Below are 18,561 nucleotides of genomic sequence, written 5' to 3' on the forward strand. Positions count from 1 at the left end.
CTCAAGTGATACCAAAACAACTGATGGAAAGCTAAAACATTAATTTATGAATCACTTACTGATGAACTTTGCTGAGAGACATGGTTATTGTCTGAGGGTTTCAGATAATCAATTTCTCTTTAAGCATATGCTTATTAATAATATACTTAATTTTCCTGGCTTATATAAAATATAGTATATTTCAGATAAGAGCTTTGTTAGACCCATGAACTGCCCTGAAGTTTTAAAAATATAATACCTATGATATGTGTAGAATTGTCTTTCTAACAAAGATTTTTGAAATCAAACAAATGCTTTTTTGTGTATATTCTCTGTTACTATATAAAAATAATTAGACTAAATTGTTTTAAACATGATACTTTGTCCTTAAGAATCTCATAGTCTAGAAGAAATATTACAACAGAGTCATATGTAGGGTCTAAATCGTATAAAATGAAATATAGTAAAAATGCTTTTAAAAATTCCTAAATCATCCACAAAAGTAACTATATGCATGCTTTCCTGTGAATGTATAACCATGTATAATAATGTGTGTATAAAAAGTATAATTAATATTCTGATATATGGTATCTATTTTAAGTATAATTTTCCATGAGAAAGGTAAGTGTTATAGTTGGATTCACAAATCTTAACTATCCATATGATGTGACTCCAGTTTACATTAAAATTAGTGTGTTACATACGTTAGTGTATCCACTTTTAGCCAAGAGAAGCAGATTTCCAACATTAGGCACTTCCTTGCATTCACATTCAAAGTTGTGACTCTGCAACTCTCCATTAGTTTGAGCAGGACAGCCATTTGTGGAGGCAGTTTTATGATGGCCATAAAAAGACTATTCCAGTAATCTCCAGACTGTCTAGTTATCTTCTATCTCATGCACAAGACCTTTCTTTAGAAATATGTTTTATATTTCTCTTCTCAATTCCTACCTCCTTTAACCTAGTTCCAAGCCTAGATTACCTCTTGCCTAAATTATTGTGAAAGTTTCCATACTTATTCAATTCATTATACACATTTAGTCACATTAATCATCCTAATGTATAAAAGTACAATTCTGACCATATAACTCATCTGCTTAAAAACTTTCAATGACTCCCCATTTTCTATAGAATTAGATATAAATGTACCTTGGCATTCATGGCCTCCACAAAGACCCTAACTCCCTTTCTAGTTCTAGCTGAATTCACCATTCCCAAACACACCTTATCCTTTTATTCCACAGTATTCATGCCATTCTTTACTCCTGGAATGCTCTTTTATTTCTATCAAGATTCTACTCATGTTTTAAGGTTCAGCTGAGATATAAATTCTCAAGTTGATGTAATTTTGCCATGTCTTTAACTCCTATTGCACTTCATTTATTGTACCTCCCTTGTGGCACTTATCATATTTATCTTTGTATTACAATCATTCATATACCAGTCTTATCTTTCCCTCTAGATCATAGTTCTTGCCCTCCAGGAAATTATGTTTTACCCATCTTTTTGTTTCCTGTAGCACCTAAAACAGCACCTAGTACAGAGATGCCTGATAAATATTTGAAGAGAATTCAAATTGGTTACCTTGGAAAGTTATCTATACTTATTTCAATAATGTTCAATTTGTCAAAAAGTTTTTGAAGTTCTTCTACAATTGCTTTAAGGACCTGTGGGATTCTTATAAGTGCTTTCAGTGGTGACAAACATTTCAGGGAAAATTTGATTTTGGAAAATAGAATTCATTCTGAGACACGTTTAGTGAATAATATGGATGTTCAATCTGAGCTGTTATATTTTCAGTTAAAACAAAGAGAATATGAATGAGACAGAATATCTAGGTGAGTCATGAACTAACAACTCCAAAAGAAAAGTTCCCAAAGTGCTTTCAACAATAGCAACATCACTGTAATGACTTTATAACTTCCAAAGATTTTTATTTTGAAACACAAAGTACTCATTTGGATATGTAAATTCTAATATATTTGTTAAATTAGTCTTGTCTTGTAGATTCATTTTGCAGTTTTCCAAACCAGGGTGTTGAAAAGTGTGTTTGGAACTTAAATATCACTTAAATGATAAGTATATTTTCCGACTCATTTTAAATACTGTATTTTATAGCTTCTGGTGAGGGAGAAACCTTCTCATCATTCTCGCACCAAAGAAAACATTCCAAATTTGAGGGAAACATTTATACAGTACTATGATTCAAAAAAGCCTACAAATTTAGCTACTATGCTTGACCATTCTTAAGTTTTAGCAGAAACATAAGGAACTGAAGAATAGATTTAAAGTAAATAATAGAGGGTAGTTGAATATAGCATTTGAGTATCATGTAACTAGTGTCACAGAATTATAAAACAAAAAAATGAAACTTCATCTCTTCCCAAATCACATGGAATTTATAATATTTGTATGTTAAGGTGTTTATAGGAGTCTTCCATTTTCTTGGTTACATACAACTGATTTAATCAAGAAACCACATTTTATATTCTTAAAATATATAAGGTCCATGTTTAAAGAAATTCAATTACCATGTTTATTATGTGTATCATTGTTATGGTTTCATGTTAACTTTTTATTAGTTACTAGTTTATGGGGTGGTTACAATGCATTTGGTTTAACATGTTTTCTCTAGCAACTTTACATAATCAGTTTTAAAATATCCTCACTAATAGATGGAAGTATGTGCACAAATATTCCAAAGTAGTTGGATATCTCTATTCTTTCAAGAGTATATTATGTGATTATTTTAGCAGATTTACCTCCTTCATTGAGACTAGCAGTCAATTTACTTTGCAAACATTGTATCATATACCAAGTATTAGTAGGAGGACAAGAAGTATACTTTTTAAAGAATTTTTCTGTAGAAATTTTCTCTTCACTCTTGTTCACCATTTAAAAAAATCAATTATTCAAACCTTCTCATGACCCTCAAGGATTCTAGTTAATTGTCATTTTACCATAATGGGATTTTAACTTTAGTAAAAATTTTCCTTACAACTATTATTTGGAGTTTATATCATTTTTAGCCTGTCCCTACCATACTGATGCATTTTGAACTCAAAGTAAAATGGAAGGTCTGGTGGCCAGGGACAGTATTCTTTTACCTGAAATTTGAATAATTGAGGATATTACTCTACTATTTACTTTGACTGTTTGATCATCACTTCTTATCAGTAAGCATAATACAAATTAATTGGCCATCACTGAATATAATTTATCAAAACCAATAAACGTTTGATTGAATACCACATTCCCACCACCACTACCACTTAGCAAGGCTGATTTGACTTGTCGGTCTCTCAGGAAGCACATGTTTGGAAGGGGAGGAGAGGGCAAAGTGAGAGTATGGAGTACTCCCCAATTCTTGTGTGTCCCAGGAAAAGGTATGGTTAAGTCCAGACTAACCTGAGCCATAGCTCACAGAAGCACCTTGATCTCTTTAAACACTCCCCAGAATCCTATGAGAGTAGCATCTATCTCCTTGAGCAGCAATGCTGATGTAATAAGGTGTTACTAGCTATTCACCTTAGTAGTTTCTATGTAAAAAGGGACTTGCAGTTATGTAAGATGAATAAACCTAGAGAGCTAATATACAGTATGATGACTATAGTTAATTATTTAATTATTGTAACATTTATTCCACAGAACACTGCATTTTTATTATAATAATTTTATTGTCCATAGATTTCCAAACCTTCCAAACCAGGTACTTCCAGGCCCGAAAAATGTCTTCAAAATTTTCTTGAATTTTCAGAGCAACTGCACTACTTCTTGAATTTTCCCACAAAGGAAAGCCTTTTAAATCTCTTGCTTTCAATAAGGTAACAGCATTGTCCACATGGGAGATATGCTCTGAATGCAGACCTATCTTGACATCTTGTATGAATTCTTTGGTGTTGATCAGCATTCCAATAGTGTCAATGCATACCTTACTGAGATTCCATTTGTTGTTTCCACAGATTTCAGGAAACCTTACTGTGCCTTGGATTACAGGGTGTTCTAGAAAAAGAGCAGTAAGTAATCTTTCATTTAAAGCAGCAAATGGGTTTCCCCCGTCTCGTTAGTAAGAATGCCATTGAGAAAGTTGTTATGATATTTGTAAAGTTGGCAAAACTGCACTTCAATAAGTTAATTAACCTCGAAGGACATATTTTGAGATTATAATATTTATATACACTAAAAAGATAACCTTAAATAAAATGCAGTAACCAGCACATTGTATAATCTTTGAGCAGATTTTTGTAGTTTAAAAAAATTTTTAAAGGTATTTCATAAAATACCATAATTTTTCTACATGTAATAAGCCCAGTTAATTTGATCATAGAATTGAATCATGATTGATATAAACATCTCAAAGTTAAATAATTTACATTACTATTTATTATTTGTGTGTATTTCAGTGTTTAGAAGTGATGAGTAACTAATATTTTAACAATACTATTTTCTGGCTTTCTGCTGCAACTGTTATGATTCTTAAAATATTAATATAACAGAATTTCATTAAAATGTTTTTTGAAAACTTTTTTTTGAGTTTGCTCAAAGAAGCTCATTCAGTTGGTCTGTATAGGACCCATTAATCTGCATTTTAACATGCAGGAGATTTTGATGTAACTTTTCCTTAGAAGGGAAACTATTAAAGGATTTCAAAAGTAAAAAAATAAAAAGACATGAGCAGACTTTTAGAAAGATAGCTCAAGTTATTGTATGGTAGATAGCTTTGGAACAATGGAACTGAATTGAGAGTGCAGAAATAAGTTGTTATATTTATAGTCAATTGATTTTATACAAAGATGTTATGACAATTCATTGCAGAGGAGAAAGATAGTCTGTTCAACAAAGTATAGTGCATAGAATTTAAAAATGGATAAATTGGATCTCAACAAAATTCAAAACTTTAGCACTTCAAAAGACACCATGAAGAAAATGAAAAGACAAGCAACAGCCTAGAAGGAAATACTTACAAATCACTTATCCATTAAAAGACTTGTATCCAGAATATACAAAAAACTCTTACAGAGACAAACAATCTGATCATAAAATGGACAAAAGATATGAACAGATATTTCAACAAAGCAGATACATAAAATTTTAATAAATACATGAGCAGATGCTCAAAATCATATGTCATTCAGGAAATGCCTATTAAAACCAAAATAAGGTATTTCACACTCTCTACAATAACAAATATTGGCAAAGATATGAAGATAAAGGGACAATCATACATTGATGGTGGGAATGTAAAATGATACAGCCACTTTGGAAAACAGTTTTGTAGTTTCTGAAAATGTCAAGCATAAACTACCATACAACCCAGCAATTCCACACATCAGTATCTGCCAAAGAGAAACAAAAACACTTCTACATGTGGGATTGAATGCATGTGTTCAGCAGTTGATGTAACAGCCTTAATAATAGTCCAAAATTGGAAACAACATAAAAGTCCATCAACTTGTAAATGGATAGACAAAGTACAGTATATCCATACAATGTAATAAAATTCAGTAATAAAAAGGAATTAACTAGTGACACATGATGCATCATAGATGAACCTCAAAAAGATTATGCACTGTGACAGAAGCTAGACACAAGAGACCACATATTATATGATTCTATTTATATGAAATGTCCAAAGACAAATACAAATTCATAGAGACAGGAAATAGATCAGTAGTTGCCTGAGGTTAGGGATTAGGAATATGGAATATCTGGAAATAGACATGAGAGATATATTACAGAGATTACAATGTTCTAAAACTGATAAATGATGATGTTTTCACCACTAAGTGAAGTTACTAAAAATCATTGAACTCTATACTTTAACTCAACATATTCAAAATTTTATTTAAGCATGTAATTAGTATAAAATTTGAGATTTTTACATATTTTTACTGCACAAAATCTTTGAAATCATGTGTATTTTTCCATTTATCGTCCATGTCAGTTTGAATGTTAACTTTTCATCATACAAACTTGATCTCTATGTAAATTTCATGATTTACAGTTGAAAAACTGTTTATATTATGTAAACATAATACTGTAGTAAAGTTGTTTTTATAAACAGATAACATTAAGAGAATGAAAGACAAACCACAGATAGGGAGAAAATAATTACAAATGGTACAGCTGATAAAGAACCTGTGTCCAGGATACAGAAAGAATTCTCAAAATTCAATAATAAGGGAACATGACATTTTTTTTCTTAGATTACATATATGTGTTAGCATACGGTAATTGTATTTCTCTTTCTGACTTACTTCACTCTGTATGACAGACTCTAGGTCCATCCACCTCACTACAAATAACTCAATTTCGTTTCTTTTTATGGCTGAGTAATACTCCATTGTATATATGGGCCACATCTTCTTTATCCATTCATCCAATGATGGACACTTAGGTTGCTTCCATCTCCAGGCTATTGTAAATAGAGCTGCAATAAACATTTTGGTACATGACTCTTTTTGACTTATGGTTTTCTCAAGGTATATGCACAGTTGTGGGATTGCTGGGTCATATGGTAGTTCCATTTGTAGTTTTTTAGGAACCTCCATACTGATCTCCATAGTGGCTGTACCAATTCACATTCCCACCAGCAGTGCAAGAGTAATCCCTTTTCTCCACACCCTCTCCAGCATTTATAGTTTCTAGATTTTTTGAAGATGGCCATTCTGACTGGTGTGAGATGATATCTCATCGAAGTTTTGATTTGCATTTCTCTAATGATTAATGATGTTGAGCATTCTTTCATGTGTTTGTTGGCAATCTGTATATCTTCTTTGGAGAAATGTCTATTTAGGTCTTCTGCCTATTTTTGGATTGGGTTGTTTGTTTTTTTTGTTATTGAGCTGCATGAGCTGCTTGTAAATCTTGGAGATTAATCTTTTGTCAGTTGCTTCATTTTCAAATATTTTCTCCCACTCTGAGGGTTGTCTTTTGGCCTTGTTTATGGTCTCCTTTGCTGTGCCAAAGCTTTGAAGTTTCATGAGGTCCCATTTGTTTATTTTTGTTTTTATTTCCATTTCTCTAGGAGGTGGGTCAAAAAGGATCTTGCTGTTATTTATGTCATAGAGTGTTCTGCCTATGTTTTCCTCTAAGGGTTTTATAGTTTCTGGCCTTACATTTAGGTCTTTAATCCATTTTGAGCTTCTTTTTGTGTATTGTGTTAGGGAGTGTTCTAATCTCATACTTTTACATGTACCTGTCCAGTTTTCTCAGCATCACTTACTGAAGAGGCTGTCCTTTCTCCACTGTACATTCCTGCTTCCTTTATCAAAGATAAGGTGACCATATGTTGGTGGGTTTAGCTCTGGGCTTTCTATCGTGTTCCATTGATCTATCTTTCTGTTTTTGTGCCAGTACCATACTGTCTTGATTACTGTATCTTTGTAGTATAGTCTGAAGTCAGGGGGCCTGATTCCTTCAGCTCCATTTTTCGTTCTCAAGATTGCTTTGACTATTTGGGGTCTTTTGTGTTTCCATACAAATTGTGAAAATTTTTGTTCTACTTTTATGAAAAATGCCAGTGAACCTAGCGGTAAGATGGGAATAAAGACACAGACTTACTAGAGAATGGACTTGAGGATATGGAGAGGGGGAAAGTTAAGCTGTGACAAAGTGAGAGAGTGGCATGGACATATATACACTACCAAACATAAAATAGATAGCTAGTTGGAAGCAGCTGCATAGCACAGGGAGAGTAGCTCGGTGCTTTTCAACCACCTGGAGGGGTGAGATAGGGAGGGTGGGAGGGAGGGAGATGCAAGAGGGAAGAGATATGTGAACATATGTATATGTATAACTGATTCACTTTGTTATAAAGCAGAAACTAACACACCATTGTAAAGCAATTATACTCCAATAAAGATGTTAAATAATAATAATAATAGTAATAAGGGAACACAACCCAATAAAAAAGTGGGCAAAATATTTGACAGACACTACACCAAAGCAGATATGGAGATAGCCAATAAGAGCATGTAAAGCTGCTCAACAACATTAGTCACAAGATAAATGTAAATTTAAACCACAATATGACCACTCATTATAATAGCTAAAATTTTTTAATCATACCAAGTTTTGGTAAGGATATGAAGGAATCGAAAATATAATACTATAAAGCTGACAATAACAAATATTGGCAAAGATATGGAGATAAAGGAACAATCAAACGTTGATGGTGGGAATGTGAAATGGTACAACCACTCTGGAAAACAGTTTGGCAGTTTCTTAAAAAGCTAAACATACACCTACCCTATGATCCAGCTATTCTGATAAGTATTTACCCAAGAGGAGTGATAGCACATATCCATACAAAGATTTGTACATGAATGTTTATAGCAGCTTTATTTATAATAGCCTAAAATTAGAAACAAACAATGTTCATTAATAGGTGAATGGGTAAACAAATTGTTTTTGTTCATATAGGGAAATAGTACTCAACAATTAAAAACATGAACTATTGAGGCACACATCAACATGAACGAATCTCAAAATAATCAGCCTGAATGAAAGAAACCAGATGTAATTGGGTACATACTGTATGCTTCCATCTATATAAAATTATTGAAAATGCAAACAGGAAGCAGATCAGTGGTTGCATGGTAAGGTAAGAGGGCAAACGGTATGGCAAATTGATTGAAAGGGGGCATTAAGAAACTTTTAAGGATGATGGGTATGTTCGTCCAAGATTGTTTCTTGAGCATATACACATATCAAAACATCAAATTGTACAATTTAAATATGTGTAATTTAGTTTTCGTTAATTATACCTCAATAAAGCTTAAAAAAAAACAATTCAGTTATTAGAAAACTTAGGTATTTGAATCTTCTTTTTCAACTGTAAATCTTATGAAATTTACATATAGATCAAGTTTGTATGATGAAAATTTAACATTCAAACTGACATGTACTATAAATGTAAAATACACATGATTTCAAAGATTTTGTACAGTAGAAATAATATGTAAAATTCTCAATTTTTATACTAATTACATGTTTAAATAAAATTTTGAATACATTGAGTTAAAGTATATTATTAATATTAATTTTACCATCAGTTTTTCATTTTTTTAATGTTGCTACTAGAAAATATAAGCCTACATATGTGTCTAATATTATATTTCTATTGTACTACACAGGTCCACAGTGTGCCAGACATTGTGCTTGATCTTAGGGATACAATGGTGAGAAAAAACAGATGTTTTCCCTGCTCTCATGGAGCTAATGACCTAGATTTAATAAGAAGAGAGGTATTCATGAAATAATTACATAATCAGATATAAAATGCCATTGTGAGAAACGCCCATGTTGGTCACTTTCTAGCCTCTTCTGGAAGCACACTTTATATACACAATGGAATATAGCTATTGCCTCTGAAAATTCTCTCACCCACTTCCAAGGAAAATTTTACCAGTGTCAGTGTCCCTCAGTCAAACCCACTAAGAATAAACCAGTAGTTAAATAAGTTGTGTTTATTACTTGTTGCAGCAAAGGAAAACACATACCATGGAGAACCATGACACATCAAAGTAAGAAGATGTTAAAATAACTTACTGGAGGATTTGGGCTTTGGTTGGGTGATTTAAGGGAGGGTATAAGGAAGTGAGGATTTGCTCTAGATTGGATGCTGTGAGAAAGTGGGAGCAATTCTGTGATAGGGTATTTTGCGTGTGGCATTGCAAACTTGGTTTTGTCTGTTGAGGCAAAATTATGAAGAAGCCTTGTTTTGTTTCATCTTATCATAGTCTCTGAATAATCTTGTTTTAGATTGTAGTCTGTGAAATTAAACAATGTGTTCAACAAGAGAACAAAATAGCCTGACTGTGAGTGCCAGGCCAGCATGTAATAATATTGTGGTCTAGCTCTGAACATCCGTTTAATTTTGGATGACGGTGGCTGCTTTTTTTTTTTCTATCTCACTAGTATATATCTTGACATCATTATACACACTGTGTTTAACATTCTATTCATATTACAGTTACTGTCCATGCACACCATCCTGAAAAGTCATCTTTGTGAAACTGATTGTTAAATTGATGGTTAGTATCAGTAAGGGTCCAAGCAGGAAAACAGAAAACTCGCCAGAAAAATTTAATATGATAAATTATTTAGACAGGTTTTAGAGGATTTTAAAAAGCAAAAAGGAAACTGTGAAGCTTCAAGAGTGTTAAATTCAGGAAAGTAACTATCACCCCTTGGGCTAGGAAAACAAAGATAAGTTTGTATTTTCAGAAACTACAAAATTAGAGGAGAGGTTTGCTGAGATGGGACTCATTTCTGAGTTTTGTACACTGCCAGCTAATGCTGGTACCTCTGGGGGCACAATGAGGTTGATTCTGGTAGTGTAGAAAAGCAGGAACCAGCTGCAGCTATTACCAACAACCAATGTCAGGACGAAGGGTTGTCCCTTGGGTGATACTGATAGGAATAGGAAGCAAAACAGGAAGGACCATCTTCTCTTCCTCAGCCTTCCAGTCTCCTTCTACTGCTCTCTATTGTCAGAATCTCATTCAAAGACATTTGGTAAGCAGAAATATACTTTGCAGAGTCCCATGAAAAACATTGTATAGAAGAGCGCATTTGGAACTGAGAAAATGTAGTGTAATTACCAATACAGAAGAAATTAGGAATTTTCATTTGCTTGTTTTCTGTATAATCAGACTGTATGAGTGTATGCTGCCACTTGTGGAATCAAAGTAAGTCTATATAAATTAGGGAATTACTATAGAATTTAAAAAATCTGGTTAGTGTCTTTTTGACTTTTGAAAACTACAAATGGTTCTGGTTGTTCTTATTATAACAAACTATTTATGTATGTTAATACTACTCATATTAGGTTGTGGCTCTTCAATAGTAAAAATCATATTAGCATATGTATAGTATTTTATACTTCAAAGGCATTTTACTTAGATTATCTCATTCTAATCCTTGCAAAAATGTAGAGAGGTAGATAGGGTAGGCGTTTCTATTGAAACTTTATAGATGAAAAAGCTAAATTCAAGATGGTTAAGTTACTTGAAAAGATTGTATATCTAGTAAATGATTGAATTTGGATTAGAACTCAAGTCTTTTATGTCTTGTAGTTCCACTATCTTTAGTATTTTGCCTCATAGTAGCATCAGGAAAGGGGAAAAGATACTGTTTGTTTTCAGCAGAAGTCCTCAGCTTTTTGTTTTTCATTTTGTTTTGTTTTTGAGTAAGAACGCCTTTTTCTTTTTAGATTTAGTTGGAGTCTCAACCTGCCTGCAACAGGGTCTGACTAAAAGGAAAGTGAAAGGATGAATGTAGTTAATTATCTGTTTCAGTCAGTTTTGGAAGGATATGGAAGTATAACCTTTTAAGTAAGTCATTGCAAGTGGATTCTAATGGCAACTCTATTCTCTTCAGCCCCTGGAATGAAGGGCAAGCCTGGAGAAAAGTCAGTAACGTGAAGATCCGTCCAGTCAGTATGTGTTTCCCAACCTTGCCTGATCATAAGAATCATTGGAGTTTGTACATTGGGGGTAACGGTGACCTGTTAAAAATAAATGTCTGGATACTACCCAAGATATACTGAATCAGAAGCTCTAGAGGAAAACCTGGAAATAGTATTCTTAATAAATGGCCCAGTGGGTCTTATGATGAGCCAAGGTTGTGAAACACTGTCCTGGTTCTAGTGGTTGGTGGTACACTGATCAGACTCCATTGTCTAGCAATAACTGAGCCATATTGTGAAAATTAATTCCACCAAACTTTTTTGTTTGTTTGTTTTTGGTTTGTGGTTTTTGGGTTTTTTTGCGGTACGTGGGCCTCTCCCTGCCGTGGTCTCTCCCACTGTGGAGCACAGGCTCCGGACGCGCAGGCTCAGCGGCCATGGTTCATGGGCCCAGCCGCTCTGCGGCATGTGGGATTCTCCCGGACTGGGGCACGAACCCGCGTCCCCCGTATCGGCAGGCGGACTCCCAACCACTGCGCCACCAGGGAAGCCCTCCACCAAACTTTTTAAATGACTTTTTTCCCAAAAGGCTGCAGGTCGATGAAGCTACATGATTTATTTACAATTTCAATTAAATCCTCTCTAATTTTCTGTCACTTCTATCTACACACTGAGATTTTCTTAAAATATATTCTCATATTGTAACTTTCAGCAGAAAGGAGAACTTAAAAATACAGATTGGTACTTAGTGATCTACTCACTTAGGTTAATTGCAATATATTTTCAATTCTGCTAATAACGTAATTTCAGGATTTCTAAGAAATCCAGTGAAAGCATGAGAACACCATGTTTTAAACATGTAATACAATTTAAAACCACCAAAAATACAATGTGTTCCTCTCAGAAAAAAAGAGCAATACGAGTCACATAAAATAATATTAAACTAAACCTTTGAAACTCTAGTTTTACTCTCTTTAAAAAAATAATGGGAGCTTCCCTGGTGGCGCAGTGGTTGAGAGTCCACCTGCTGATGCAGGGGACACGGGTTTGAGCCCTGGTCTGGGAAGATCCCACATGCCACGGAGCGTCTGGGCCCGTGAGCCATGGCCGCTGAGTCTGCGCGTCCGGAGCCTGTGCTCCGCAACGGGAGACGCCACAACAGTGAGAGGCCCGCATACCGCAAAAAAAAGTAAATAAATAAAAAGTAATAATGGGAATGGTGTCAGCAAGATTCTCCTTCCCCACGTGACATCCCAATTCAACAGCAATACACAGTTCAGTTCCTTTTGTGAGAAATCAAGACAAAAGTTAGAGGCTCCTGCACTCAGGGCAAGTATGAAACTAGCCAAGTTAAACTGGTAAGAAAATTGGAGATACCTTCTCATCATAATCCCCACCCCTGGCACAGAACCATATGATTGGGAGGAAACCCTCAGCTCACGGCTTCTTCCTGAGTAGGGAAAGACATGCACCAACCATCCAATATCCTAATTTTTACAGGTGCTATCTGAAGAACTGTTTTCTATCTCACTTGTCTCAGAGTCCTGATGAGACACAGCATATACTAAACCTCTGGGAGCTACAGAAACAAAGGAGATAACACACCCAAACTCATTTATAGGGGCTAGCATTACCATGATACCAAAGCCAGAAACACTATAAGAGGGACTTCCCTGGTGGCACTAGTGGTTAGGAATCCACCTGCCAATGCAGGGGACACAGGTTCAAGCCCTGGTCTGGGAAGATCACACATGTTGTGGAGCAACTAAACCCATGCACCACAACTACTGAGCCTGCACTCTAGAGCCTGCAAGCCACAACTAGTGAGGCTGCATGCCACAACTAGTGAGGCCGCATGCCACAACTACTGAAGCCCACATGCCACAACTACTGAAGCCTTTGTGCCTAGAGTCCGTGCTGTGGAACAAGAGAAAGCATCACAATGAGAAGCCCGTGCACCACAACGAAGAGTAGCCCCCACTCGCTGCAACTAGAGAAAGCCCACATGCAGCAAGGAAGACCCAATGTGGCCAAAAATAAATAAATTAATTTATTAATTAAATTTTAAAAACTTAAAAAAACACTATAAGAAAACTACAAACCGATATTCCTGATGAATGTAGATGCAAAAATCCTTGAACATATACTAGAAAACTGAATTCAACAGCATGTTAAAAAGATCATACATCATGACCAAGTTGGATGTATCCCAGGGATGCAAGGATGTTTCAACATGTGAAAATCAATTACTGTAATGCAATATATTAAAATAACATAGGATACTCACATGATCATCTCAATAGATGCAGAAAAAACATTTGATAAAATTCAACACCATTTCATGATAAAAAACCCTCAGAAAACTAGGAATAAAAGGATAAGACCTCAATGATATAGCTCATATATGAAGCTCATATATGAAGAGCCAAAAACTAACACCACACTCAATGGGGAAAAATGGAAAACTTTCCTCTAAGATCAAGAACAAGTCAAGGATGCTCACTCTCACCACTTCTATTCAACATAGTACTGGAAGTCCTAGCCAGAGCAATTAGGCAAGATGAAATAAAAGGCATCCAAATTGGAAAGGAAAAAGTAAAATGATCTCCCTTTGCAGATGACATGATCTTATACACAGAAAGCCATAAATAACTCTACAAAAGACCCCGTTAAGACTAATGACTGAATTCAGTAAGGTTGCAGGATACAAAAATCTGCTGTGTTTCTATACACTAACAATGAACTATCTGAAAAAGAAATTGGGGAAATAATCCCATTTGCAATAGCATCAAAAATAATAAAATACTTAGGAGTAAACTTAACTAAGGAGGTAAAAGATGTACAGGCATGCCTCAGAAATATTTTGGGTTCAGTTCCAGATTACCACAATAAAGCAAATATTGCAATAAAGTGAGTCACACAATTTTTTTGGTTTCCCAGTGCATATAAAAGTTATGTCTATGCTATGCTGTAGTCTATTAAGTGTGCACTAGCATTATGTCTAAAAAAATGGACATACCTTAATTAAAAGCACTTTATTGCTAAAAATAGCTAACCATCAGCTGAGCCTTCAGTGAGTTGTAATCTTTTCGCAATAGTAACAATAAGGATTACTGATCACACTATAAGAAATATAATAATAATGAAGGAGTTTAAAATATTGCGAGAATTACCGAAATGTGACACAGACTTGAAATGGGCAAATGCTGTTGGTAAAATGGCACCAATAGATTTGCTCGAAGCAGGGTTTCTACAAACTGTCTATTTGTAAAAAAAAAAAAAAACAAACACAGTATCCACAAAGTGCAATAAAGTGAAGTGCAGTGGAATCACAAAGGACTCAACCAAATCAGTGTTAAAGAGGACAGACTTGAAAGCCTTACACTTCCACTTTTCAAAATATATTACAAAGCTACATTTAGATCTCATCTTAAGTGTCCTTACAACAATAAAATAAAAATAATTGTAAAAAATAATGATAGAAACACTGTTGAGAAATGACCCTTTACATGCCTCTAAATTTTTTTAATTTGAGTGTTTTTTTCTTACTTAGTTTCAAATGAAATAAATTTGTAAATCAATAGTTTAATTTGATAAATAGGAAGGAAACCTTCTGAGTTAAAACCATAAATCTAAACACTAAACTAAACTTGTAAAATGCTCATGAATGCATGATAGTAGCAAGAGAGTATTATTTAGTGGCCATTTGTTTAGCCCACTTTGTTATTAATTTTGGTGTAATTGTCTCATATCTTGAACATGTAATAGTGAAGTTCTGTGAACTTTTTAAAAACACCTATGTGTAGAGATATAACTGTATATAGATATTTTATATAGATATGTGTTTATGTATGTAGTATATGTGTCTCACTATTCAAGGCACAGCTCAAATGTCACCTCTTTTGGGAGAGGTTTTCCTTTATCACTCTATCTAAAAACTCCTCTCTAGCCCAAGTTGCTCTTTATCCTACTACTCTATTTAATTTTCTTCTTGCACAAAACATTAACCCAAAGTAGCACATTTATTTGTTTGCTTGTGTTTTTTTTTCCACCACCAGATTTTAAACTCCATGAGAATATGAACCTTGTTTATCTTGGCCACAGTCTGTAGCTTAATAATTATTTTTGTATGAGTTATATTTGTTGCAATAAGCCATATGTCATATGCTGGACCTACACTGCTGACCAGATAGAATCTGAAATTTTTTAAAAGTTAGTCACCTAGGCAGGGGTCATTTAAATATTAAATTTACAAAGGTCACTTGAACATGGGATTCATGTATGCATGTGGTCTGTGGTTAGTACTGTAGGCTTTTTAGATTTAAAACCATGTCCCACAACTTACTACTTGTGTAACCTTAAGCAAATTATTTAACCGCTCTAGACATCAATTCCCAAATCTGCAAAAATCTAGATAATAATATGTACCACTGATGGTTATTTTGGGGTTTAAATGAAATAAATTTGAAAGTGCTCAATAATGGTGTATGTTGTAGTTGAATGTATTTTTTAGGTTTACTAACTATGGTTCTGGGATTAGAGTCCAGCTTATTAAAAAGGATTATAGTTTATGCTTCAAACTAAGTTGGCACCAAGAGAAGAAAAAATATATTTTCCAAATAGATTAATAGCATTCTCTAATACTTTTGTAAAAATATAAAGCCTGTCAGACCCTCAATCCATAGCTCCAAAATAAGAAAGCAATAGGACAATATCACAAATCAAGCTGCCACTGCAGTCATCAGACTGAGTCTCTGAAGAAGTCATAGTACATGTGCAACAACTAACCATGGAATACAAATAAAAATATAGTGGAAAGACATTTTTAATTCAGATAATGTTACTCTTAAGAAGCATTTCTTCTTTTTTCCATATCTGTTTAGGTGGACCTTTTTAAAGTTACTAACTTGTACATAGACACATATTTAAAATGTGAAAACTATGTCAAAAAAGAAGATACTTGTCTGGTCTATCAGAGGTTGAAATTTTTCTCATGTAAAATATTTAGAACTTTAAGGAAAATAAATTGGACTCATGAATATTTATATTTTTAAAAGGTGAATGATCTTGGTCATCTAAATTTCGGATGGGAATTAAGTTTTTCTAAAAAGAATAGATCATTGATAGATGGAGTTTGATATAAAATCTTATAATTCTTGTTTTGTAGCTCTTTTTCTTTTTAGAATATTGCCTATAAACAAAATTTTTTAACTAAATTTTTCCCTTCATATTTATGTAAAATCAATACAAGTAAAATCTCAATTCAATTATTATTCCATTAAAATTTTCATATAATATGTATGCAAAGATGGATTTTTTTTACAACACAAAACCCAGTGGAACAAGTGTACGCTTCATTCTCTGCCTATTTAATTACCCTTCTATATTGTGAAAATAAGTGATATGCCCTTTCAATGAAGGAAAAGATCTCCTGTCAAGTTATAGTTAATTCTCCTTATTCTTTCTACTTCACACACCTCATCTTTCAACTTCTCACTCAAATCAAGAAAATTGGAAGATAAAGGTAGTTAAACATATAAATATTTAAGAAATTGGAAGATAAAGGTAGTTAAACCTTTTTAACTATTCAAGAAAATTGAAGATATTCAAGAAAATTGGAAGATAAAGGTAGTTAAACATATAAATATTTACATGGTACCTCCTGCTTTCTCCTTTTCACCTATTTTTAAACAACTCTTTATATCTTGCTTCTTTAAACTGAGAATGCAATAGATTATAATTAATTTTAATAAAATTCCCATATTCATCCATTCATTCAATTATTCATTTAACAGATATTTTTATTTGAAGTTCCTACTCTGTTCCAGGAATTGATGTAAGCATTTGACATATATTAGGAACCATACAGGCAAAGATCCTTGCCTTTGTGGAGCTCACTTTGTAGTCAGGGGACATACACGGTAAACAAATAAAATAAGCAAATAAATTGTATTTCAGAAGGTTTTAAGTACTATGTAGAAAAAAGGAAGCAGAGTAGGGATAATTGCAAGGGTTTAGGGGTGGGAAGGACAGACCGCAGTAGTAAATAGTCCTCATTACAGTGAAAGAATATTTGCTGCAGTGTGTGTGCATGTTTATACTTAACTGTTCCATTACTCAAAAGGTATTTTGCTTTTGCAGTCTCAGCAACACTATTGTGGAATTTCTTTAGAGTTAACTATTATGAAATGTAACGGTTTAAAAAATATAGTGTATTACTTATATATGAATTATTTGTCCATTATTTAATAATTATATACCAGTCTTTGCTTTGATTTGGAATTCATAGTTATATTCCTTTCCCTTGTGATATTTGAAATATGTTACCCCAGTTTGGTTTCTATAACCCTGTTTAGCATTTATATAATTTCTTTCATGTCCTTCTTCTGTTGATGCAACTACTGTGTCTCCTCATTGCCTCTGGAATCTAATAAAACTTATTCTAGCATTAGAGCTCGCTATTTTCTTGTTCCACCTTGCCTGTTTAAATACATTTTTCAGTGGAGGTTGTTGTCTCCTTTTGTCACTTGAGAAAATCTTTTGTATTCTCTGGTATCCTCACCTACACTTTCACTTTCTCACTTCCTCTATTATCTCTCTGTAGTCAACTGTTACTCATGCCTCAAGCCTCAACTCACAATCCTCCCCAGTGACCACCTACTAGCTCTCTTTCATCTGAAATTCCATAGCACTTATTGTTTGTACCACACATTTCAGTCTTCAATTCCACTTAGCCTTCAATTTCTGTTTATCCAGTCTTCCCAGCAAGCCTCTCTTCTATCACCTATAATACTTAGCAAAGTTCTGAGCCTTTACCTGTAAGCATGTTGAAATGAATGGGTAATGTATTACATTACAGTATTCTCTATCTGAGGACCTTAGATCTGCTATTTTGACTTAAGATTGATCAGTCACTGGACAATAATCAATTTGATGATTTTTCAAAAACTGTGCTGATTGTTTCTAAATTTGTTGACTCATACCATTGCTTAAATATATTATGGTTGTGACACAGCTATGGTATTGGGAAAATAGTATGAATTGTATGTAATAGGAATCACAGGAGCTATGTATATTTTTAACAACACAAAGTGTGTATTTTAAAAAGTATCTTTATAATTCAGATATTTTTTATGGTCTAAGAAACAACTAGATTAATCCTTTTTTTT

At 33.7% G+C, this 18,561-nt stretch overlaps 1 protein-coding gene across 1 annotated transcript in view; it reads left to right on the plus strand.

Annotated features, from left to right (window-relative positions):
- The window catches only part of HDX (highly divergent homeobox), a 148,938-nt gene that overhangs the window by 43,291 nt on the left and 87,086 nt on the right, over window positions 1-18,561 (plus strand). Inside the window, exon 3 of the mRNA XM_060138433.1 lies at window positions 3,942-3,995. Within this exon, the coding sequence (XP_059994416.1) occupies window positions 3,942-3,995 (54 nt within the window). The remainder of the gene's footprint in view (window positions 1-3,941; window positions 3,996-18,561) is intronic.

This window comes from Lagenorhynchus albirostris, chromosome X (assembly GCF_949774975.1).
Source record: "Lagenorhynchus albirostris chromosome X, mLagAlb1.1, whole genome shotgun sequence".
NCBI lineage: Eukaryota > Metazoa > Chordata > Mammalia > Artiodactyla > Delphinidae > Lagenorhynchus > Lagenorhynchus albirostris.